Source organism: Buteo buteo, chromosome 9 (genome assembly GCF_964188355.1).
Source record: "Buteo buteo chromosome 9, bButBut1.hap1.1, whole genome shotgun sequence".
In the NCBI taxonomy this organism is placed as follows: Eukaryota; Metazoa; Chordata; class Aves; order Accipitriformes; family Accipitridae; genus Buteo; species Buteo buteo.
Genome location: NC_134179.1, coordinates 40,205,093 through 40,229,597, shown reverse-complemented (window position 1 = coordinate 40,229,597; position 24,505 = coordinate 40,205,093). Strand labels below are relative to the sequence as shown.

Below are 24,505 nucleotides of genomic sequence, written 5' to 3'. Positions count from 1 at the left end.
TGGAAGTATCTCCTCTCACATGGCACCTTTCCGGACCAGAGTTGGGTTGTGGCACTTGTGAGGCTGTAGAGTTCCTGGGCCTCAGTAAGACTGTGCTCGCGGAACACAAGGCAGCACAGAACAATGTTGCATATTTGGGCACCAGTCACTGTCCTGGGCCTGCCTTCACCCAAGGGGGTGGTTGGTTCACAGGGACAGGGGACTCCAGTGTGTGGCCTGCTGTAGCTGATACCAATACTAACTTGTGAACACCTCAGCCCTACACATGGAGGCAAGAGGTGGGCCATGCCAGATGCTGTGCTGAAGGGTGATAGCGCTGCACAGGGAAGCTGTCCCTGCTGCCCACGCCCAGGCGTGCTGGCCATGACCCCTAGAGTGGCTGATGGAGAGAAGGAGCAGGCAGAGCAGGGACTGTGGGCCATCCCCAAGGCTATTTGCCCCTTCCCAATTCCTGCCATCCTTTGGCAACATTGTCTTCTGAGCCTCCTTGCCCAGCACAGCTCCAGCCAAAGCAAGAGCAGCACTCTTCCCCAAGAGCTTGTGGGACTGCTGACATCCTCAGGACTACCCACATGCCCACAGTTCCTCTCTGGAGGACAAAAGTTGTCAGGATTCCTGTTCACATGACATGCTCCAGGGCCAAGGGAGTATTTGTGAGCAGAGTTGCAGCAAGGCAAGGCGTGATGTGGAGTAACTAGGGATGCCTTCCTTGGTGGATGAAAAGCTGGACATGAGCCAGCAATGTGCACTTGCAGCCCAGAAGGCCAACCGTACCCTGGGCTGCATCAAAAGAAGCGTGGCCAGCAAGTCAAGGGAAGTAATTCTGCCCCTTTACTCTGCCCTGGTGAGACCCCACCTGGAGTACTGAGTCCAGCTCTGGAGTCCTCAGCACAGGAAAGACATGGACCTGTTGCAGCTAGTCCAGAGGAGGGCCATGACAATTATTAGAGGGATGGAACACCTCTCCTATGAAGAAAGGCTGAGAGACTTGGGGTTGTTCAGCCTGGAGAAAAGCAGACTCCGGGGACACCTTATTGCAGCCTTTCAGTACTTAGAGGGAGCTTATAAGGAAGATGGGGACAAACTTTTTAGCAGTGTCTGTTCCAATAGGACAAGGGCTAATGGTTTTAAACTAAAAGAAGGTAGATTCAGACTAGGTATAAGGAAGACATTTTTTACAATGAGAGTGGTAAAATAGTGGAACAGGTTGCCCAGAGAGATGGCAGATTTCCCATCCCTGGGAAAATTCAAGTTCAGGTTCGCTCTGAGCAAACTAATCTAGTTGAAGATGTCCCTGCTCATTGCAGGGGGGTTGGACTAGATGACCTTTAAAGGTCCCTTCCAACCCGAACTATTCTATGATTCTATGATTCCTCAGCTTCAAGAGGCAGTGCCTGAAAGAGAACTCGTTGCACTGTGTCTCACCCTCCCATGCCTCTAAGAGTGATGAAGGGTCCCCTGGTGCTCCCACCTATTTGCCCCCCAGAGCAACATCTCCCTCTTTCAGCAGTCAGTGTGCAGATGGAAAGACCACCTAAGGGACACAGGTAGGGTTGCAGCAATTTTTTAATGACTCTAAAGAGGGAAATGAGGTCAGTCCAAGGGGAGGCCCCCAGTGCAGGAAGGAGCAGGAGCAGCCAAGAATCTGTTCCCCTTTTCCTGTGGCAGAGTTGCCACCGGCCATCTGTTGACCTGCCTGGAAAAGGGAGACAGCCTAGCAGGTCACTCCAGGCTAGTTTCTGGGGTCCTCAGAGCAGGCTTTGAGGGGAGCACAAGACAACAAAGAAAAGAGATGAAGGGTGAGTGGCAGAGAGAAAAGGTAGACATTGGCCATGTTTTCAGAGAGCCCGAGCTGGTCCCTTCCACGCTGCCCTTGCAGGGCAAGCCAGAGGTGACCAGCTAGTCTGAAAACAACAGCATGAATTTTCATCCTCTGTCCAGCAGCATCTTCTGGGTTCCTAGGAGTCCTTATCAGAGGCTGTTGCCAGCATCTTTAGCAGGGGGGGCACCTTCTGCCACAGTAGCGGCTGGTGATGCAGGAGAGGTCACAGCAACCAGAGTTGATGGGCACTCCGTCACAGCTGAGGATGCTGCCAACGGCAGCGGAGGTGGAGGAGCCAACAATGGTGTTCTGCGGGAAGGAGCTGAGGATGGGGCCGGGCAGGGTCACCACCACGGGAGAGGGCTCAATGACGACAGTGGAGTTCTGGCACTGCCTGACACAGGGCTCATTGCAGCTGTTGGCCAGCGGGGTCGGGCCACAGGGCTGGCAGGGCTGGCACTGGTCACAGCAGGACATGACTTGGGGCTGGAGGTGCACCTGGGAGAGAGGGCAGGGAGGAAGCAAAACATGGGGAGGCGTGAGGAGCATTCTGTCACCACACCACGAGGGAGCCCAAGAAGATGCAGGACCGGGAGATGGAGGCTGTGCAGAGATGTCTGAGGGCTTCTTGGCCTCGTCCTGCCAGGGCCCAGAAAGAGCCACGAGCTCCCATGCGGCTACTGCCTAGCCCTGAGTCCAGAAGGCACCCCAGTACAGTCTCAGCCTCCCTCCATGTCTAACCTTCTCCCCGCTTCCCTCTCCCATGACAAGCAGCCCCATGATGTGGCATAGAACCAAGCTGGTGTCAGCTGAGAGGCCCATTGAGGTGAGACCTGCCTTTAGAGAAAGCAGAGAAGGAGAAGGGGGTTGAGACTCACCTGACTCCCAAGGAGATGGAGGCAAGAGAAGTGGATGAGAGAGTGAGGAGCTGGGCTGGCTTTTATCATGGACCTTTACTGCCCCAGGCTGCCAGGTGGTGATTATTTTCTGACAAGTTCATCTTGAATGCAAAACATCTCACCTAATGCTATGGGCTGTGTTTCGGCTTCCTGAATTGCTGTCTTCTCATTTCCTGCTTTATGCCAGTGTGGCAGTACATTCCCACCCCCCCATCCTGCCAGCAGGAAACAAACTTCTCCAGGAAGGGAGAAGGGGAAGGAAACCCTGGAGGCTGCAGGTTGAAATTTGAACTGGCCAATCGAGATGTGCCAGGTACACTGAGGTGACCCTCCTAGCCAACAGAATTAAATGACCACAGGTCAGAGTCAACAGGGGTATAAACAGGGTCCCACCGGAGGACATTTTGGCAGTCCTCCTCAGAGCAGCGGGTCTGCAGTTGGGGACTCCCCCTCAGGTTGGGGCACCGCCCGAGGTAACTCCTCGAGGGAGAGAGCCCTCAGCTTTTAGGTGAGTGATAGGCGCATTTTGAGCCATCACTTTAAATCTTGGGGAATCTTAAGTCAGCCGTGTAGTATTAATTCTCTTCACATCATTGAGCCTGTGGTTTTGTAAAATAGTACTGGACTTCTAACTAAATTTTGCTGAAGAATAAATCTGTGTTTTAACACCTGTTGGGTTTGGTTAGTTGTGCATCCGTAACATTCCCCAGTGAAGGCATCTTTTGTGTGACAGGATGAGAGGCCCGAGCATTTCCAGAGCAAAACATGTCAGCGTGGGCAGAGGACTCAGCTCGCACGCTGGAGGAGTCCAGTAAAGGCAAATTATGTCCATCTGTGTCACTCTTTTGGCGTTCTTTGTGGCCCTGTCGCCATGAAGTAGCCCACCTCCTGGGTTTGACCATATCTCACCTAAAAATGATCCCATGAAAATTCTGCTGGCTGGTTTTGCTTCCTGCTGTTCTGCACCAGGGAGAGGGCATAGGGGACCATGTGGTGAAGGGTCCTTTTCAGATCTCAGAAAGAAAGGCCTGACAGCAAATGACATAATAAAATGGCTGTTCTAGTAAGATGATAGAATAAAAAGAGGAATATACATAGCAAGTAAACCTTACATCCCTTCAGTTGCTGGGAACCCTGTGTTTGTGCAGCATCAGATGGACCTAGGTAGATTTTCCGAAGACACACTGCGCAGAGGCTGTCCAGGGAGAGCTTCTGCTTTCCTCTCATGACATGGTGCCTTTTATTTTGTGTTACAAAAATAAAATGCACATCTTCTCGAACACTGGAAGCTTATTTCTCTCATAACACCCACCAACGTGCAGCACAGGCTGGCACAGGGCACTCCAGCAGATTTCTTTGCAGCAGCTACTCATGCTAATGTACGGGCATCTCAAGCCTTTAGTGGAAGGCACAATAGAGCAGATGTCTTGCCACTCCTTGAGTACAGTGTTTTCTTCAAAGCTCCCAATACCCCTTCCTCTATGCAGTCTCCCTGGATACCCAAACAACACCATTAGCACATTCAGGGCCTTGTCCTTCCCCAGAATGCTCCCCAGAATCCCTGCCAGGACCATCCCCAGGGTGTCCCCAGCTGGTCAGGTTTATGCGTGTGTTCCCTTGTCTGCGCTTGTCTGCATGCTGGATTTGTGCAAGTGTTTCTGCGTGCAGAATTTTGCGTGATTCCAGGATGGTGCACATGAGCATGTGTGTGTTTGTGTGTCTCTCATCACAAGGGAATGCACTGTTCACAGCAGGGAGACTCTCCACTGCTCTGTCCATAAGCTCCACGAAGCAGCCAGGGCCAGAAGGAGCCTGAGTGCTGCTGAACAACAACAGAACAAACCTGGCAGACAACTGCCCACAGCACAGGCACTGAAATGCAATCTTTTTTATCTTCATCTCTCCTTTCCCTGCTTCTGCAAAACTCACACTGTTTTACTGCTGATTTCAGGTCACAACAAGGATGGTTTCGCAACAGTTTGGATCCATAGTTTAATTCAGTGTAACGATATTGGAAGTGCCTCAGCATGGCTGGCAGTCCCCTCTCCCTGCCTCTCCAGGCCAATACACAGCTGCTCTCCCCAGTGCTAGGGAGTTCAAAAGGATGGGGTTTGCTTTATGGACAGGGAGAAGGTCTGAGTGATCCTGCTCACCATGTGCTGTCCATCCCTGAGTGGATCTGTTTCCAATGCAGTGTTGCCAATGTCTGGGGTGGGACACACACCCACCTCATGTCCATGCCAATGCCAAATGTACTCATCAACCTGGTGCTGTGTCAGGCAGGGGCTGAGACCTTGGACTGAACAGGTACTGAATAAAAGGAACATGGAGCCAACGAGGACAGGTGCTCTGCTGCACCTCATACTCACCAAGAAGGAAGACCTCATTGGGGACTGAGGACTGGAGGAAAGCAAATGTCACTAGTGTCTTCAAGAAGGAGAACCCAGGGAACTACAGGCCTTTCAGCCTCACCTTGATCCCTGGGAAGGAGATGGAGCACCTAATCATGGAAAGCCTGCCTAATCCAGGCCTGTTAAGGATGAGAAAGTCATCAGGAGTAGTCAGTATGGCTTCACCAAGGGGAAGTCAAGCCTGATCAAGTCGATAAGCTTCTGTGATGAAGTGACTGGACTGGGAGATGAGGAGACAGCAGTGGATCTTGTCTACCTGGACAAGCCTTTGACACTGTTGCCCACAAGATCCTCATAGAGAAGCTGTTCCTGTAAGGGCTAGATGAGCAGACAGTGAGGTGGATTGAAAACTGTCTGAATGGCCAGGCCCAGAGGGTGGTGACCAGTGGTGCAAAACCTAGTTGGAGGCCAGTGACTAGTGGTGTCCTGTTTAACATCTTCGTTGATGATCTGGATGATGGGACAGAACGTATCCTCAGCAAATTTGCAGATGATAGCAAACTGTGAGGAATGGCTGATAGGCCAGAAGGTCATGCTGCCATCTAGGGGGACCTCGCCAAGATGGAGAAATGGGCTGATAGGAACCTCATGCAGCTCAAGAAGGGGAAGTGCAAATTCCTGCCCCTGGGGAAGAACAATGTCATGCACTAGGGCAGCTTGGGATCACCCAGATAGAAAGCAGCTTTGCAGAAAAAAACCTGGGGGTTCTGGTAGACACCAACTTGGCCATGAGCCAGCAATGTGCCCTTGTGTCAAAGAAGTCCAGTGGTACCCTTGGCTGCATTAGACAAAAGTATTGCCAAGAGGTCAAGAGAGGTGATTGCTACCCCTTATTCAGCACTGGTGGGCCACAACTGGAGTGGCATATTCTCCCATACTTCCTTTATGACCAAATTGGTGACAAATGGGTTCAGAAGGAGGGTGATAAGGTGAGTGGAAAATTGGCTGGACTACTGGGGTGAAAGAGTTGTGATCAGTGGAGCAAAGCCCATCTGGCAGACACTTACTACTGGAGTCTCTCAGGGATCAGCAGTAGGAACAACACTGTTTACTGTTTCCATGAATGCCACTAGTAGAGGGAAGGAGGACACTCTCTGCAAGTTTGGGGATGACAGCCAACCACAGGGAACAGGCGGTACAATGATCTCTGTTAGCCAGATTGTTCCCAGCAGGTCCAGGAACTACCTGTTCAAAAGCAACAGAGAAGATGGACTAGGCTGTGGAAGTGCTCTGCCACAGGAGTAGAGGCAATGAACAGCTGCTGGAAAATGAGTTCTAGTTAAGCAACAGGCTAAAAGAAATAATGAGAACTGGAATGTGCTTCCCTGGGAGCTGCTGCAATCTAATAGTAGCGGGATCTTATGTGAACTGTTCCAAGAGGGAGTTGATGTAGATGACCTCTGGAGGTCCTGGATTCTGACTCAGTGATTCCCCCTCTCCCCTGCCCTGAGCCCTGCACTGCCATGGGCACATGTGTCCTCCGAGCCCCTTGGCCACAGCACAACTTTCAGGCCCTGTGCCGCGAGTGCAGAGAGGCAGCTGAAGGGAGGGAGGCTCTCAGCCTCCTCCCTGCCATCCGCAGGAAACCAGTGGCTGCTGCTGGCAGCCCCTGAGCTCGGAGACAGCTCTGGGAACCTGGTCCATCTCCCGGGTCAGGGCCCTGCTGCTGTGCCAGGCTGCTGCTGTGCCCGGCTGCTGCTGTGCCAGGCTGCTGCTGTGCCCGGCTGCTGCTGTGCCAGGCTGCTGCTGTGCCCGGCTGCTGCTGTGCCAGGCTGCTGCTGGCGCTGCGCAGGCTGCTTCTTGCTGGGGAGGTGTCCTTGCCGGAGGAGCGGGAGAGGGCATTGCCCAGGAGACAAAGCGGTGCCCGTGCAGAGCCCCTGCGCCCTCGCAGCCCGGGCGAGACCCCGAGCGGCGCCGGCGCAGGGCTCAGCCCCGGGGCGGAGCTGGCGGAGGCGGCGGAGAGGAGGCGCCGCGGCCGGAGCAGAGAGCCGGGGCTGGCGGGGGGCAGCGAGGCGCGGGCGGCGGAGCGGCGGGATGCGGCGGTGCCGGGGCGCGGCGCTGGCGGCGCTGGCCGCGGTGCTCCTGGGTGCGCGGGGCTGGCGGCGGTGGACGGGGCCGGGGGCTGTGCCCGGGCTGTTCCTCTCCTTCTTCAGCGTGTCTTTCCCCCTCCCTGCCGCTCTGCCTTCCAAACCCTCCGAGTCCTCGCTTCCTCTTCTCCCTATTTCGCCATCACCTCTGCTGCTACAAGCCTGCTTGCATCTACGCCTGCCTTTCCAGGTACCTGCTCTTTCCCCCGTGCATTTGGCAGGTCTTACTGCCCTGACTGTAGCCCTCTGCCCTTCACTGGAACAACCCATCTCCCCGTCTACTCTTCCTCTCCCCATCCATCCATCCATCCATCCACCCGCCCAGCTTTGACCAATCTCTCCATGCCCGTAGCATCCTTAAGCCCTCTTCCTACCCCGAGACCCCTCTCTCATCTCTCCCTTTCCTTCATGTCTGTAGGCACAAGTTTGTTTTCCTGCACCACACTGTTACTGCATACATCCTCTCGTCCCCCTGTGCATTCAGCATTTATTCTTCTTCTGAATTCAACCCTTCATCCTTCGCTGCAACTCTCCTGTCTCCTCTCTCTCTCGCCATCCATCCATTCGTCCGTCCATCCCTGCACCTGACTTTCATTCTAACTCTGCATGCATCAATTTCACATTCCCTCCCAGACTTCTTTTCTTGCTCCACACACCTGCCCCAGGACCACTCTCCATCCCTGTTGATGGGCACACGTCGCCATCCGTTCCAGTCCAGCTCTGTCTCACTGCCACTGTTCCTGACTGTTTCTCTGGGAAAAGAGCCACCAGAGCTGAGCGATCTTTGGTGATCTTTGGTCTTTCCTTCTCCTTTCTCGGCAGTGGCTGTGGTCAGAGCCCAGGTGCAGCAGGAGGCGTCGGCGGAGACCACCGAGGGCACCAGCATCAGCATCAACTGCTCACACCCCAACAAACAGTTCACCGAGTATATCCACTGGTACCGTCAGCTCCCGGGCCGAGGCCCCGCATTCCTCGGGAGTACTCTTAAAGACTCCAAAGAGCTGCCGGACCTGCCGGGGCGGCTGTCGGTGGCGGCAGACCGCCGGTCCAGCGCCCTGTGGCTCGCCCGGCCCCGGCGCGGGGACGCGGCCGTGTATTACTGCGGCCTGAGAGACACGGGGAGAGGAGCCGGGGCTGCGGCCGGGCACGAACCGCCGCGGGCGGGGCCGGGCCTGCGGGGCGGGGCGGGGGGGGACAGCCCCGGGCGGGGCCGCCAGGGGGCGCTGCCGCCCCGCCCGGCTCCTCCCGGCCCCGCCCTGCTCTGCCCGGCCCCGCCCGGCCCGCCCGCCCCCGCCCAGCCCCGCCCATCGGGCCCCGCGGCCGTTCCCCCGCCCGACCGGCACCGGCACCGGCACCTGCACCCCCACTCTCCCACCGGGACGCAGACAGACATCCCCCGCGGGTGGTGAGACACTGCAATGGGTCGCACACAGAAGCTGTGGATGCCCCGTCATTGGAAGTGTTCGTGGTCAGGCTGGACGGGGCTTTGAGCAACCGGATCGAGTGAGAGATGTCCCTGCCCTGGCGGGGGGGTCGTCCTAGATGGTCTTGCAAGGTCCCTTCCAACCCAACCGATTGTAGGCATCTCTGGCAGCCCGAGACATGCCCGCCAGGGGCGCGCTGCTGCTCTGCTCACCGAGGCCACCTTGCCCCACCAGGCCCCTCTTGGCCATGGGCCCCGGGAAGCTTCCCCTGCCACCAGGCATTGTCATCAGCATCAGCATTGCCGCCGGCATCAAGTATCGCCATCGCAATCGGCATCCAGCTTCTTATAGAATCATAGAATCATAGAATCATTTAGGTTGGAAAAGACCTTCAAGATCATCGAGTCCAACCATTAACCATGCCCACTAAACTATGTCCTGAAGTACCCTCTCCACTTGCTTTTTGAATATCTCCAGGGATGGTGACTCAACCCCCTCCCTGGGCAGCACATTCTTCCGAGCTTCTCCATTGTTTCCCACCACGGGATCTCTTCCGGTCCTCGGAAGCCATCCTGCAGAGTCAGGAGTTTGAGCCCAACACAGGCATGAGACAATGATGCAGAGGTGACTGAAACCCTCAGGCTTTCTCCATAGGTCCCAGACCATGAGGCTGTTGTAGAGGATTTGGCTCCACACCAAATGCAGAGCCTTTTGTGTGCAGGCGAAGTCCCAGAGATGGGATGAAAGCTTGGACACACCTAGTGTCCGAGACACATTGGGGGCTCAAGGGGTGCCAAGGTCATGTCTCAGAGGCAGTCAGAAAGAGAATTGCTATGTTTCCCAAGGGGGTCGAAGGTCTGGGGTTTGCTGAAGCTGAAAGCTGTCCACTGACCAGAAAGTTTTCTGTACAGCTGGTCCCCAGGGAAGCCTGCATGGCTCCAGTAGCTCACTCAGCTGTTCCAGGTCCATGCTCCCAGACTGCAGAAGCAGAGAGGAAAACCTGGTTTCTGCAAGGGCAGAGGCCCCTGTCCTGAACTGGCAAAGGACGCCTTCTCCAGGCATTCCTTGGATGGGCTTCCAACAGGCCAGGTTGCATGCTTGCCTCAGTGGTGGTGTCTGGGAGCCCAGGGCAGCACAAGCAGCTGTGCCCTTGTAGGAAATCAGACCAACTGCACTCTGAGATGTCTTTTTAAAAGGGTAGCCAGCCAGGGAAGTGATCCTTCTCCTCTGTCACTCATGAGACCATGCCTGGGGTCTTTTTAGTTCTCACTTTTTTTTGACCCGGAAAATTCTCAAGTATTCTCAAGTACTGGAATGCACTCTTCACAGCTATTTTACAGGCTCTGGCCTTGGAAATTTTCCAGGCATGACAGGCACAGCCCTGAGCAGCCTGATCTAATGAGACCTGCTCTGAGCAGGGACTTGGAGGGGGTGACCTGCAGAGGACCTCTCCAACCTAAATTGTGCTATGGTCAGAGTAAAAATAGTGTGGCTACAAGGCTTTGTTAAAGGCTACAAGGAAGGAGAGGTCAAATGCAGATCCTACTTGTTTTGAGGAAACCGAGAACGGAAGGGTTATGGTCAAGTGAAAGGACTGCTTATTCGCATTTGAGTGGGGTTTTTTTTCCCCAACTAGCTTTTCAGAAGCTGATTTATGAGCTTTATGAGATGGGATGGGCAGTGTGGCTGGAAACGTCGTTTGCTGGTTCCTGAGATATCTTCTCCTGAAGAGAGGGAGAAAGTCCACGGTGCCTGGAGGGGCTGAGTGGGACAGTTGGTGTCTGCAGGGTTTGGGGTTGTTGACCATTGTGTTTGTGAGAGCTGCAGCCTTGGGGTGTGCTGAGAGGAGCTTGGGGCACCATACAGGAGCCAGGAGAGGCCAACTCGACCGTGGTCTTGAGGTTGGTGAAACAGGAGGCACGAGGCATCAAGGAAAGAGGGACTCCCAAGATGTTGCACAGGAGGATGTGCCAGTGAGCTTGGTCACCAGGTGCATGTCTATCCCACTCACCTTAGAAAAGCAAAGGTGGTGTCTGCAGGAGCAGCACGTGTCACTGCTGGAGGAGGGAGGACCACAGCATGGGCAATTCAAGCGTGCTAAGGAGAAGCATTTTGTCTTCCCTGTTTCATTCTTTGTTGCCCTTGCCGAGTCATTTCCGGCAGCTGTGCTCTCTCAGGGCTCTTGGTGGGGACGTGTGGCTTTTCTGAGTCTCTCTCACACATGCAGGAGGATTGGTCTCAGCATGCACCTCGGGTATCTCATCCTCGCGGCTTTCCTGAGGCAACTACTAGGTAAGCACTGCCTTTGACTGGAGGCTTGATTCCTCTTCCCCCCAGGAGAGCCTCACCCCCTCAACAGTTCTCTGCACGGAGCTGCTCTTGAAGTAAGGGCAAATGTTGGGAAACATCAGATCACACGGGTGGTTTTGCACCTGCTTTCTCAAGATGCAGTTACCGATGGGAAAGAAAAATGAGACCAAGAAGAAGCCTCTCCTCTCCTGATCATCTTAGACCCCTGCCCTTCCTTTTCTCTTGCCAACCATCCACCTCTCTCTGCCTCTCTCTGCTGATTTGTCTGGGCCCAGCGTTTCACAGACATATGACTGCAGAAGGTCTTTTCTATCTCAGCAGTACCTGTTTTCTGACACACAGGACTTTTGAAAGATGATGCAGGGACATGAAAGCTCTCTCATCCCACTCTCATTCTTAGGGTGTCCCAGGTTCTCTCTTGGCTGGCACATCTCATGCAGCATGGCCTGGCTATCCATTCCTCCTGTGTGATTGCAATGCCAAGGCTTCCTTTTCCCTCCCCTCCCTTAACCTTGGAGCCTTTTGAGAGCACAGGGAATGGGGAGCAGGATGAAACTTCTCAGAGGTGTTCCTGTGTCCCTCACCCTGCTGGAGGTGTCCTGGAGCCAGCACAGGAAGGCCAGGCACTACAGGCTCTTCCCTGGAGCCTCCAGGCAGTAGGCGATTGAGGATGGAAGACCTGGGTGAAAGCACAACTCCCTCTCCGGGGGTATCCCTGTGGGAGGTTATTGGCATTACAGTGCTCTGGGATCCATGCTGAGCTGAGGTCTCAGACCTCCTGCCTAATGACACTCACCACCTTGCTGTTCCCACCCATGGGGGTCTTGCTGCAGAGCAAGACACAGGGAACGTTCTCCTCTGGCACTTTGCATCCCCTCTTGTGCATCCCCTCTTGTTTTGCATCTTGGAGCCTTTCCCTGCACAGCTGCTGACCCTTGCTTTCTTCCAGGCACCATGGGGCAGACCACCGTCACCCAGCAAGAAGGACAAGTCACAGTCAAGGAGAGAGACACCTTCCAGACCACCTGCAACTACCAGGTCAATATCTTTCGTGGATTGCTCTGGTACCAGCAGAGGAAAGGCCAAGCCCCACAGCTTATCTCATATCAGGCAGCAGCTGGCCCCAGGCGGAGTGGCCGTCTCACCACTGTGCTGAACACGACGGGGAAAAACAGCCTTCTGCGGCTGGAGGAAGTCGAGGTCTCTGACGCTGCCTTGTACCTCTGTGCTGTGCAAGACACCCTGGTGCAGGAAGCTTCCTTGGCTGTGCAACAAGCCAGGGGAGAGAGGGCATTGGTTTGTGTGAGGCTGAGCTTGGGGGAAGGGGCTCTCAGCTCTCCCCTGGCAGTGATGCTTGCCCTGTACACCCAGAGCTCTGCAGGTCAAAATCTTCTTCCAGGAGAGGACACTGTCAGTGGCTTGAGAGGAGGAAGAAGGTGTTGAATGAGTCTCAGGTTCCCTCGTTTTCACCGCGGGTTATGTGGTTATTCTGCCCGTGGCTTTGGGGAAGTGATGGGCAATGTAGGAATTTGGGACCGCTTGTGCAATGGTTCCCTGCTGCTCTTCACTTTCTGTTCTTGTCTACTGCACGTTGCTTCTTCAGGTATTCCTGCAAACCTGTTCCTTAGAGTACCTGCTCCGGGATGTGTCCCTCAGAGGTCAGAGTTCAAAGTAAGATGAAAAATGTAAATAACGTGCCACAGAACAACACTCCTTCCAGGAATTACATGCTTACAACAATTTTGGAAAATACTCAGAACTACTCTGTGGCTCCTCCAGTTGCTGCATGCCTCCGTGCTGTGATCCAGAGGACCTGCTGTCCCCCAGTGCACTCTGCAGGTCCTTGGAGGCCTCCTCATGCCCTGCCTCGTGGGCTTTCCCCAGCCCTGCGTCGTTTCTTCTGCAGTGGGACCAGGCTGTACAACTCTGTACAAGAGCACAAAGGGGGAAGAGACCCCAGGCAGAGGTGGGCAACAGGCCGTGCCAGGAGAAGAGCCAGCTTTGAGGAAAGCTGCTTCATGCTTGGCAGAAGGCCAGGCACCACAGAGCAGCCATGGGGGCTTGGGCACTGGCTGCTGTCCTTGGGCTCCTGTCTGGTGGGAGCTGGGGCTGTGTGAGAAGCATGAGGACCCTGGTGTGTGGCCTGTGTAACTGCTGGGCTGTGCAGGGCATTGTTTGGGGGTGGAGGGTGTAGAGGGTGTGTAGGTAGAGTTTCCTTCTGCACAGGTTGTCAGCTGTTGACCTCTCAGAGCCTCCAGCACCACCGGGCTCCTCACTGGGGGATAGCAGTGGTTGGGCTCCCCATCTGCAGGACCTGCTCTGAGGCCAAGGGGCCATACCTGAGCAGAGATGCCAGAAGGCAGGGCCTGATCTCCACTGGCTGTGGAGGAGCTGAGTATATCTTCCTCAGCTTCAAGAGGCAGTGACTGCAAGGGAGCCATTGCCCTGTCTCCCACCCTCCCCTTCCTCTGGAAATGATGAAAAGTTCACTTGCGTCCTCACCTTCTCCCCCCACAACCAAAGGCAATGCCTTTTGTCCTTGGCACCACGAGACAATGTCCACCAAGAAAAGGATTACGTGGAGGCAGAGGCTGTGATGCGGAAAACTTTAATAACTCTGAAGAGGGAAGGGAGTTCAATTCTAGAGGAGGCTGCCGGTGCAGGGAGAGCAATAGCAGCTGCTGAAAGTCTGCGCCCATTGCCCATGGTGGAGATCCTGCAGGACATCCGTTTGCTTGCACCGCGGAGAGAGCGGGGTCAGCAGATGCCCAGGTTGGGTCTGGGGATCTTACGGCCCAGAAGAACAAAAGAAGACAAGAAAGAGATTGGAGGTAGTGGAAGGCAGGGGATTTAGACTTTGGCCATGATTTCAGAGGGCCTCCGCTGCCCTCCTTTGGAAGGGCAGCACTGGATGTTCAGCCTCTCTGAAATGAATGGCCAGGAGCTCCATCCTCACTTCAGCATCAGCTGCTGGTTTTGGGGTGGTCCTTGTCCGGGCTGTCACCAGCGGCTTTAGCAGGGGGGGCACCTTCTGCCACAGTAGCGGCTGGTGATGCAGGAGAGGTCACAGCAACCAGAGTTGATGGGCACTCCATCACAGCTGAGGATGCTGCCAACGGCAGCGGAGGTGGAGGAGCCCACAACGGTGTTCTGCGGGAAGGAGCTGAGGATGGGGCCGGGCAGGGTCACCACCACGGGAGAGGGCTGGATGACAACGGTGGAGTTCTGGCACTGCCTGACACAGGGCTCATTGCAGCTGTTGGCCAGCGGAGTTGGGCCACAGGGCTGGCAGGGCTGGCACTGGTTGTAGCAGGACATATCTCAGGTCCAGAAGTTTACCTGGGAGAGAGGGCAGAGAGGAATCACAGCACGGGTACATGTGAGAAGCGGCCTGCCATGAGTCCACCAGCAAAGTCAAAGGCACCTGCTGAGCTGGGAGGTAGAAGCTGGGCAGCGATGCTAAAGGGTTTCTGAGCCCTATCCAGACACGGTACTGCAGAGTGTCACCAGGCCCAAAGGAGCTGCTGACTACCTCTTAAAAGAATAGCCTCCTCAGCCAAGTCCCAGACACTCTCTGAGTGAGACCTTCACCTTTCTTCCCCCTCCCATGACAAGCAGCACCATGACCCAGCATAGGGTCGAGGAGCATGCATCTGCAGGAGCAGAAAGTAACATGAGGAAAGGCCTTCAGACTCACCTGGTTCCCAAGGAGAAGGACGTGAGAGAGGTGGATGAGAGAGCAAGGAGCTGCGCTGGCTTTTATGGTGGCCCTGACCTGCCCCAGGCCCAGAGGGAGCTTCTACGGAAGTGACAATTTTCTAAGGTGCTCATGAAGAACGGAAAACATGCCAGCTAATGACGTGGGCTGGGTGGTTGTTTTCCCGGATGACACCTTTTCATTTCCTGGCTTATGCCGTACCCATGCCCTCATGGAGGCTTCTTCTGAGTGCTGGGATTGAGAGGCCCCAGGATTTGCAGGACAGGAATGTGGCGTTGCTGGCAGAAGACTCAGTTCAGGTGCTGGATGGGTGCAGTGCAGGCAAATGATGTTGGCCTGGGGCACGCTGGTGGGGTTGCCTGTGGCCACGTTGACAGGAATGGCCCAGCTGCTCCCAGCCCTGCAATCCTTGGCTGGTCACCCCAGGGCTTCCCTGTGTGAGGACGTGCCGTGTCTTTCCTTTTCCCTCCCTCCTTCCTTCCCGACTTGCTCCAATGTTCACTTGTGGTCAGCTTCCCAGGCAGGTGGGCTGCACTGCTGGGTTTCAACCCTCTTCCTCCTAAACCTGCCCTCTGGAGAAATTTGTTGACCTCTTTTGGCATCTTACTGTCAGGGGATTCCAGGGATCACAAGAGCCCTTAATGCAAACTGTTTTTCTGAGCATGCTGGGCCCGTGAACACATCTTCCACAAGGGTAGAAGATGACCACCTGGAAGGCACTTCTCGGTTACTGCAGCCCCCCCCAGGGCAAGAGGCGGTTGAACACAATGAGGTTGTTTCTCTGCAGAGGCTGCCTGCTGCACTCCCAGGTCCTGAAGGAGCATTTGAGAGTCCATTTTGGTCCCCACTCAGAAATGCAGCAGGAGTTGAAGGAGGCAGAAGTTCGCCCCACAGCTTCCAAGCAACATGTCAGGCACTCACCCTAACCCTAACCCTAACCTCTGGCCGAGGCTCCAGACATCTGGAGCTAGACCGACATATTGATTTACATCAGACATCACTCACTACATGAAGCTCATGACACATTTGTTCGGGGTGTAGAGCAAGTTTTTCATCATTTACACCAACTATTTGAACCTGGTGGTTACGCTCATCTCCATCTAGAGAAGTTTAAGGCTGAGGCAGAAGAAGAGCACGAACATAAAGTTGGAAGTGCGGGGTGTGCTATAAACAGATCTGTAATGTAAAACCGCACCAGTGTTTCACAGCCGTGAACAAAAATCCAGAAGAAGGGTGGGGCTATATTATCTATGACAGGCAGTGTGTGCAGGAAACTGGGATACATGACCTGAACTCCATTTTTCCTGTGGAGATAGCACTGGATGCATGTCCCTATGTGTAGTTTGCTTGAGTATTCCCTGACCTGATCCTCTTCCACCAAGGGTACATCTTTCTCTTGTTCCAGACTTTCCCACTGGTCTCAGGGACCTGGGATTCTGAAGGCTGGTCTTGCTAGGAAAGATTGAGGCAAAGAAGGCATTCAGCACCTCAGCTTTTTCCATGTCACCTGTGTCCTTACAGAAGCCTAGTTGCCATTGACATCCGTGGCCAGATTCAGTTCCAGTTGGGCTTTGACTTTCCTAATCTCCTCCTTGCACGCTTAGGCAGTGACCCTTAATTCCTCCTAGGTTACCTCTCCTTGCTTCCACCTGCTGTATGCTTCCTTCTTGTGTTTTGGTTTGCCAGGAGCTTCTTGTCCATCCACGCTGTCCTCCAGGCATGCTTGCCTGACTTCCTCCTCATTGGGATGGTCTGCTCTTGAGCTTGGAGGAGGTGATCCTTGAATATTAACCAGCTTTCCGGGGACCCTCTGGCTTCCAGGGCCTTATATTAAGGGACTTTTCCAAGCAGCTCTTTAAAGAGCCAGAAGTCTGCTCCCCTGAAGTTCAAGGCTGTGAGTTTGCTTTTTATTCTCCTCCCCTCCCCTCAGGATCCTGAACTCCAGCCTTTCTTGGTCAATGCAGCCCTGGCTGCCCTTGAGCTTCACATCCCTAACAAGCCCTTCCTTCTTGGTGCCTAGGAGGTCCAGCAGACCTCATCGGTTTCGCTGGATCCTCTATCACTTGGGTGACGAAGGTGTGTGGGGAGGCCCCTGCCGACTGGAAGCTGGCCAATATTATTGCGATTTACAGGAAGGGCATGGGGGAAGGCCCAGGGAACTGCAGACCTATTAGTCTAACCTCAGTCCCTGGAAAAGTTGTGGAGAAGATCATGCTGAGTGCAATTGAAAGGCTTTTTAAAGAACAGCGTGCTCATCAGGAACAGTCAACGTGGGTCCATAAAGGGAAAGTCCTGTTGAACTACTTTGATATCCTGCTATGAGAAGGTCACCTGCCTCGTGGATGAAGGGAAGGTGGTGGATGGAGTTTTTCTGGCTTTCAGTAAGGCTTTCGATAGCGTCCCTCGCAGCATCCTTCTGGACAAGGTGTCCAACTGTGGGATGAGCAGGTACACGGTGTGCTGAGTGAAGAACTGGCTGAAAGGCAGGGCTTAAAGGGTTGCAGTGAATGAGGCTACATCTGGCTGGCGACCGGTCACCAGAGGTGTTCCTCAGGGCTCACTTCTAGGGCCAGTTCTGTTCAGTATTTTTATCAGTGGTCTGGATGCAGGAGTTGAATGCACCAGTAGCAATTTTGCCGACAATACCAAAGTGGGAGGTGCCGTTGACTCTCTTGAGGGAGAAGAGGCCTTGCAGAGGGATCTAGGCAGATTGGAGCACTGGACAATCATTAATGGCATGCAATTTAACAAGTCCAAACACCAGATTCTTCACCTAGGGTGGAGTAATGCCAGGCACAAGTATAAACTGGGAGAGCAGTGGATGAAGAGCAGCCCCTGCAGCCCCTGCAGAAAGGCGTTTGGGGGTGTTGGTTGGCAGCAGGCTCACTATGAGTCAGTAGTGTGCCCTGGCAGCCAAGGGGACAAACCGCATCCCAGGGTGCATCGAACACAGTACAAGCAGCCGGTCAAGAGAGGTGATCATCCCACTGCATTTAGTGTTGGTGTGGCCTCATCATGAGTACTGTGTGTAGTTCTGGGCCCCAGAACTGAAAAAGGATGTGAAGGTACTTGAATGTGTCCAGAGGAGGGCAACAAAGCCAGTGAAAGGGCTGGAAGGTATGTCCTATGAGGAGTGGCTAAGGACTTTGGGTTTGTCTAGTTTGGAGGAAATGAGGGTGAGGGTGAGGGGCTCACTACACTGCTCACTACAGCTTCCTGAGTAAGGGAAGTGGAGCAGGAGGTGCTGATCTCTTCTGCCTGGTTTCCAGTGATAGGACACGTGGGAACGGTTCCAAGCTGCTCCAGGGGAGGTTCTAACTTGACATTAGGAAGCATTTCTTTACTGAGAGAATGGTCAAACACTGGAACAGGCTTCCTAGAGAGGTGTTCAATGCCCCAAGCCTGTCAGTGTTTAAGAGGCATTTGGACAATGCCCTTAATAACATGCTTTAACTTTTGTTCAGCCTTGAAGTGGTCAGGCAATTGGACAAGATGACCATTGTAGGTCCCTTCTAACTGTAATATTCTATTCTATTCTATTCTATTCTATTCCTTTCTATCCTTCAGCTTGCTCAGAGGTGGCACTTACCTTAACACTAGGTGGAGACACTGCCTGCTCCTCCACTGCAGTTGGGGCCTGGGGCTCATCAAGCTGCCAGAGAAAATCCTGTCTATCTCCCTGTCACCTGCTCTGATGCTGCACAGTCAGCTTATTTGCACCTGCTTGCTGACTGACGAATGCTGACCACTTGCTGTCTGTTACGCCTGAGCATATTCTGTGTTGTTACAGTTCTGGCAACTGCAGTATCAGGGAGCGTTCCGGAAATATCCTTTTATCAAGTTTGTGGAGAACTTAAGTTTTGCTCTTCTACTCATTGACAGGGCTTTTGGTAAAGCAGGGAGGGACTGCATGGAAAAAAATGTATCTGGTGCCTGCAAATGAACTGGAGCAGCTATGGGTGCTGCCATGACCTAGGGAAGACGTGAGGGCTGCTGAAATGAGGAGCATCCTCTAGAAACCAGGTTTTTATGGCCTATGAGAAAGCTAAGGGTTCTATGGCCACTCTTCAGAAGTACTAGTCCCACGAGAAGCAGAGCAATCAGAAAAGGGGGAAAATAACTCCTGCTTCTCCAGAAGAAATCAAGACAGAGGTGCAAAAGCCCCTGGAGACTCCTGAGGATGCCGGCCCTGTTGTTCAGGAAGTGCCTGATAATACGCATCCATAGTATTGGAAGAATGCACAAGTGCTCCTAGGTAAAGTAGGGCAGCAGAAGCTGGGTTATAAGTTTTATGTGCAGAATACATTTATGAGAATTCCTGCAAGAGATGCTGGTCTGGGTCTTCTGAAACATATTTTGAGTAGCTGTGGCCAGGAGGAAAGCGTCATCTTCCTAGTTTACAAAATGCATCAGTATCTGATCATTTTGCACTAGAATGTTAGAATACGATTTTGAAATCTGTTCAAAAGGTAATCCCTTGTTATGGTGAAGTAGGAAAAAGACACAGTGGTATCTGCAGGCCATGGACGGGGGATGCTGCAGTTGCTTCCTCTGCAAAGCACTATCCATAGCATTGTGTTTTAAAAAGGCCATGATGCCTTCAGGAAAGAGAGCACTCTTTGGAGGGTACACACATGAGTCAAAAAACTCTGCGTGGTTCTGATGTGCCAAGAGAAGTGCTAGCCGGTGCTCTCCAGGCTGGTTATGAGGATGTGCATTCACCACCACGCTCACGGGTCTTGGATAAACATGGGCCCGAGGGAGACAGTTGCTCAGGTAAACACCTAGAAATGTTTGCCTGGTGTAGGGCTCTGCTGAGAACAAACAAAAGAGCTTGTTCCACCTCAGACTTCTGTCTGAGACAGGAGATAATTCTACCCCCAAAGCATCTACCGATCATTGCCGTAATTTAGGCAAGGGATGTGTAGGAGGTCTCCGTCCCAGGGTCAGACCTGGAGCTGGGTCTCAGAGCAAGGCCAGACTCAAGAGAGGACAAGGTGAAGGCTCCAGCCAGCGACTGCCGTGGACTATCTAGGAGCCTGGCCAGGCCAGGAGGATAACAGTAGCCCAGGCCAGACACAGGCACAGATAGGGCAGAGCTGGGGCAGGCCTGCGCTAGGCCAGAGCTCTCATAGGGACCGTGGGCCAGGAACCGAGCCAGAGCTGGGACCCATGGTTGCACTGGATCTAGGTAGGCTTGGTCCTGATGCTCATTGTCCCTGAGTTACCACCTGACTCAGCACTGCCTCCCACAGAACCCAGCCTGGGGAGAGCTGCCCCCAGTCCTCACCCCACGTAGGAATCACTCTGTCCCCTGTGCTGGTCCTGTGGTGTTGGTGGTGTGTGAGGTCTGTGTGAGGGCAAACCCCCACACCACAGGGTCCCAGGGTCTGCAGCTGTGGGAAGGCCTTGGCCTGTGTGTAGGGAGCAGGGGTGTTGCACAGAACACAAGGGCTACTTCAGCCTCAGGGCTCTGGGAATGCTGAAGGAACTTGGTACCTGAGGGAAGGCACTCCAATGTGTGCCCTGCGGTTGGGCGAGTGCATGCCCTGTGCCATTGAGTTACAAGTCATGGATCCTGCTGAGTGTAGAATAAAATCCAACTGCCACTGCCATGTCTATGAGGAGCTGGAAGTATCTCCTCTCACATGGCACCTTTCCGGACCAGAGTTGGGTTGTGGCACTTGTGAGGCTGTAGAGTTCCTGGGCCTCAGTAAGACTGTGCTCGCGGAACACAAGGCAGCACAGAACAATGTTGCATATTTGGGCACCAGTCACTGTCCTGGGCCTGCCTTCACCCAAGGGGGTGGTTGGTTCACAGGGACAGGGGACTCCAGTGTGTGGCCTGCTGTAGCTGATACCAATACTAACTTGTGAACACCTCAGCCCTACACATGGAGGCAAGAGGTGGGCCATGCCAGATGCTGTGCTGAAGGGTGATAGCGCTGCACAGGGAAGCTGTCCCTGCTGCCCACGCCCAGGCGTGCTGGCCATGACCCCTAGAGTGGCTGATGGAGAGAAGGAGCAGGCAGAGCAGGGACTGTGGGCCATCCCCAAGGCTATTTGCCCCTTCCCAATTCCTGCCATCCTTTGGCAACATTGTCTTCTGAGCCTCCTTGCCCAGCACAGCTCCAGCCAAAGCAAGAGCAGCACTCTTCCCCAAGAGCTTGTGGGACTGCTGACATCCTCAGGACTACCCACATGCCCACAGTTCCTCTCTGGAGGACAAAAGTTGTCAGGATTCCTGTTCACATGACATGCTCCAGGGCCAAGGGAGTATTTGTGAGCAGAGTTGCAGCAAGGCAAGGCGTGATGTGGAGTAACTAGGGATGCCTTCCTTGGTGGATGAAAAGCTGGACATGAGCCAGCAATGTGCACTTGCAGCCCAGAAGGCCAACCGTACCCTGGGCTGCATCAAAAGAAGCGTGGCCAGCAAGTCAAGGGAAGTAATTCTGCCCCTTTACTCTGCCCTGGTGAGACCCCACCTGGAGTACTGAGTCCAGCTCTGGAGTCCTCAGCACAGGAAAGACATGGACCTGTTGCAGCTAGTCCAGAGGAGGGCCATGACAATTATTAGAGGGATGGAACACCTCTCCTATGAAGAAAGGCTGAGAGACTTGGGGTTGTTCAGCCTGGAGAAAAGCAGACTCCGGGGACACCTTATTGCAGCCTTTCAGTACTTAGAGGGAGCTTATAAGGAAGATGGGGACAAACTTTTTAGCAGTGTCTGTTCCAATAGGACAAGGGCTAATGGTTTTAAACTAAAAGAAGGTAGATTCAGACTAGGTATAAGGAAGACATTTTTTACAATGAGAGTGGTAAAATAGTGGAACAGGTTGCCCAGAGAGATGGCAGATTTCCCATCCCTGGGAAAATTCAAGTTCAGGTTCGCTCTGAGCAAACTAATCTAGTTGAAGATGTCCCTGCTCATTGCAGGGGGGTTGGACTAGATGACCTTTAAAGGTCCCTTCCAACCCGAACTATTCTATGATTCTATGATTCCTCAGCTTCAAGAGGCAGTGCCTGAAAGAGAACTCGTTGCACTGTGTCTCACCCTCCCATGCCTCTAAGAGTGATGAAGGGTCCCCTGGTGCTCCCACCTATTTGCCCCCCAGAGCAACATCTCCCTCTTTCAGCAGTCAGTGTGCAGATGGAAAGACCACCTAAGGGACACAGGTAGGGTTGCAGCAATTTTTTAATGACTCTAAAGAGGGAAATGAGGTCAGTCCAAGGGGAGGCCCCCAGTGCAGGAAGGAGCAGGAGCAGCCAAGAATCTGTTCCCCTTTTCCTGTGGCAGAGTTGCCACCGGCCATCTGTTGACCTGCCTGGAAAAGGGAGACAGCCTAGCAGGTCACTCCAGGCTGGTTTCTGGGGTCCTCAGAGCAGGCTTTGAGGGGAGCACAAGACAACAAAGAAAAGAGATGAAGGCTGAGTGGCAGAGAGAAAAGGTAGACATTGGCCATGTTTTCAGAGAGCCCGAGCTGGTCCCTTCCACGCTGCCCTTGCAGGGCAAGCCAGAGGTGACCAGCTAGTCTGAAAACAACAGCATGAATTTTCATCCTCTGTCCAGCAGCATCTTCTGGGTTCCTAGGAGTCCTTATCAGAGGCTGTTGCCAGCATCTTTAGCAGGGGGGGCACCTTCTGCCACAGTAGCGGCTGGTGATGCAGGAGAGGTCACAGCAACCAGAGTTGATGGGCACTCCGTCACAGCTGAGGATGCTGCCAACGGCAGCGGAGGTGGAGGAGCCAACAATGGTGTTCTGCGGGAAGGAGCTGAGGATGGGGCCGGGCAGGGTCACCACCACGGGAGAGGGCTCAATGACGACAGTGGAGTTCTGGCACTGCCTGACACAGGGCTCATTGCAGCTGTTGGCCAGCGGGGTCGGGCCACAGGGCTGGCAGGGCTGGCACTGGTCACAGCAGGACATGTCTTGGGGCTGGAGGTGCACCTGGGAGAGAGGGCAGGGAGGAAGCAAAACATGGGGAGGCGTGAGGAGCATTCTGTCACCACACCACGAGGGAGCCCAAGAAGATGCAGGACCGGGAGATGGAGGCTGTGCAGAGATGTCTGAGGGCCTCTTGGCCTCGTCCTGCCAGGGCCCAGAAAGAGCCACGAGCTCCCATGCGGCTACTGCCTAGCCCTGAGTCCAGAAGGCACCCGAGTACAGTCTCAGCCTCCCTCCATGTCTAACCTTCTCCCCGCTTCCCTCTCCCATGACAAGCAGCCCCATGATGTGGCATAGAACCAAGCTGGTGTCAGCTGAGAGGCCCATTGAGGTGAGACCTGCCTTTAGAGAAAGCAGAGAAGGAGAAGGGGGTTGAGACTCACCTGACTCCCAAGGAGATGGAGGCAAGAGAAGTGGATGAGAGAGTGAGCAGCTGGGCTGGCTTTTATCATGGACCTTTGCTGCCCCAGGCTGCCAGAGGCATCCCTTGCAGAGGTGATTATTTTCTGACAAGCTCATCTTGAATGCAAAACGTCTCACCTAATGCTATAGGCCATGTTTTGGCTCCCTGAATTGCTGTCGTTTCATTTCCTGCTTTATGCCAGGCACATTCCCCAGTGACGGCATCTTTTGTGTGACAGGATGAGAGGCCCAAGCATTTCCGGAGCAAAACACGTCAGCGTGGGCAGAGGACTCAGCTCACATGCTGGAGGAGTCCAGTAAAGGACACTCAGGGTAGACTAAACAGCTGGCTTAGACAACGCATATACACACACACACACACACATCCAGACCTCTAGTCATCTAGAGCGAATTGAGAAGGCTCAAGGCACCCCAAGAGAGGCTGTCTACACTATCCAGGGCCACCGCACAAGTCTTGGACTTGACAGAGTCAGGGGGAAGACTGATCTGCAGTCGGTGAGAGTGGGAGGTGCAGCTGATGAGAGTAATGGGCCCAGCTTGAAACCATTTCACTCCCACAAAAGCCCTTTCCCTGCGATCTGCCTGTCCCTGAGTAGCGTGGACGTGGCTATGGGGTTTAGCCATGGGATGGAGGTGCTTGTAGGCTCTGGTAGGACAGCCTGTGGGTTCACTTCTGATCGCATGATGAAGCAAGCCATGCGCACGTGACCAGGTGTGCAGGCCTTGCTGTGAGCTTATGCTAGCTGGGCAGTTCAGAGGCCACGACCGGTCAGTTACAGGATCAGTGTCTCCAGAAAGATGACGTGTCTCGCTTACCATGGACGTCTGCTTTGGGATGGCATAAGTCCCGTGTGTGAGCTGGTGTCTCTTCAGGGACTGTGGGAAGAGTCTGTAGAATCTTTTAGAGCAGGTCCAGAGGAGGGCCATGAAAATGGTCAGAGGGATGGAACACCTCTCCTATGAGGGAAAGCTGAGAGAAGTGCAGTTGTTCAGCCTGGAGAGGAGAAGGCTCTGGGGAGACCTTCTTGCTGCCTTTTGATACTTCAAGGAGACTTATAAGGAAGAGAGAGAAAGACTGTTTACCAGGGCTTGTAGTGACAAGGTAAGGGGCAATGGCTTTAAACTGAAAGAGGGTAGGTTTAGATTGGACATAAGGAAGAAGTTTTTTCCCCCAGTGTTAAATGCTGCCTGTGACATCATATGGTATGGAATATCCCTTGGGTCAGTTGGGGTCAGCTGTCCCGGCTGTGTCCTCTCCCAACTTCTTGTGCACCCCCAGCCTCCTCACTGGAGGGGTGGTGTGAGAGGCAGAAAGGCCTTGATGCTGTGTAAGCACTGCTCAGCAATAATGAAAACATCCCTGAATTATCAACACTGTTTTCAGCACAAATCCAAAGCATAGGCCCATACCAGCTACTACGAAGAAAATTAACTCTGTCCAGGCCAAAACCAGCACAGCCTGCTC

The 24,505-nt window shown here is 53.9% G+C and overlaps 1 protein-coding gene and 2 pseudogenes across 1 annotated transcript; all 3 read right to left on the bottom strand.

The window, feature by feature from the left end:
- Positions 1-1,555: 1,555 nt before the first annotated feature.
- On the bottom strand, positions 1,556-7,923 carry LOC142035012 (feather keratin Cos1-1/Cos1-3/Cos2-1-like). Its single transcript, XM_075036838.1, has 2 exons — positions 7,876-7,923; positions 1,556-2,320 (listed from the first exon to the last, which is right to left on the bottom strand). The coding sequence occupies exons 1-2, from the start codon at positions 7,921-7,923 to the stop codon at positions 1,994-1,996; spliced, it is 375 nt and encodes a 124-aa protein (XP_074892939.1). The 3' UTR covers positions 1,556-1,993.
- Positions 7,924-13,552: 5,629 nt separating this feature from the next.
- Positions 13,553-14,784, bottom strand: LOC142035010 (feather keratin Cos2-3-like; annotated as a pseudogene).
- A 7,509-nt stretch (positions 14,785-22,293) lies between these two features.
- LOC142035009 (feather keratin Cos1-1/Cos1-3/Cos2-1-like) lies at positions 22,294-23,136 on the bottom strand (annotated as a pseudogene).
- Positions 23,137-24,505: the final 1,369 nt, after the last annotated feature.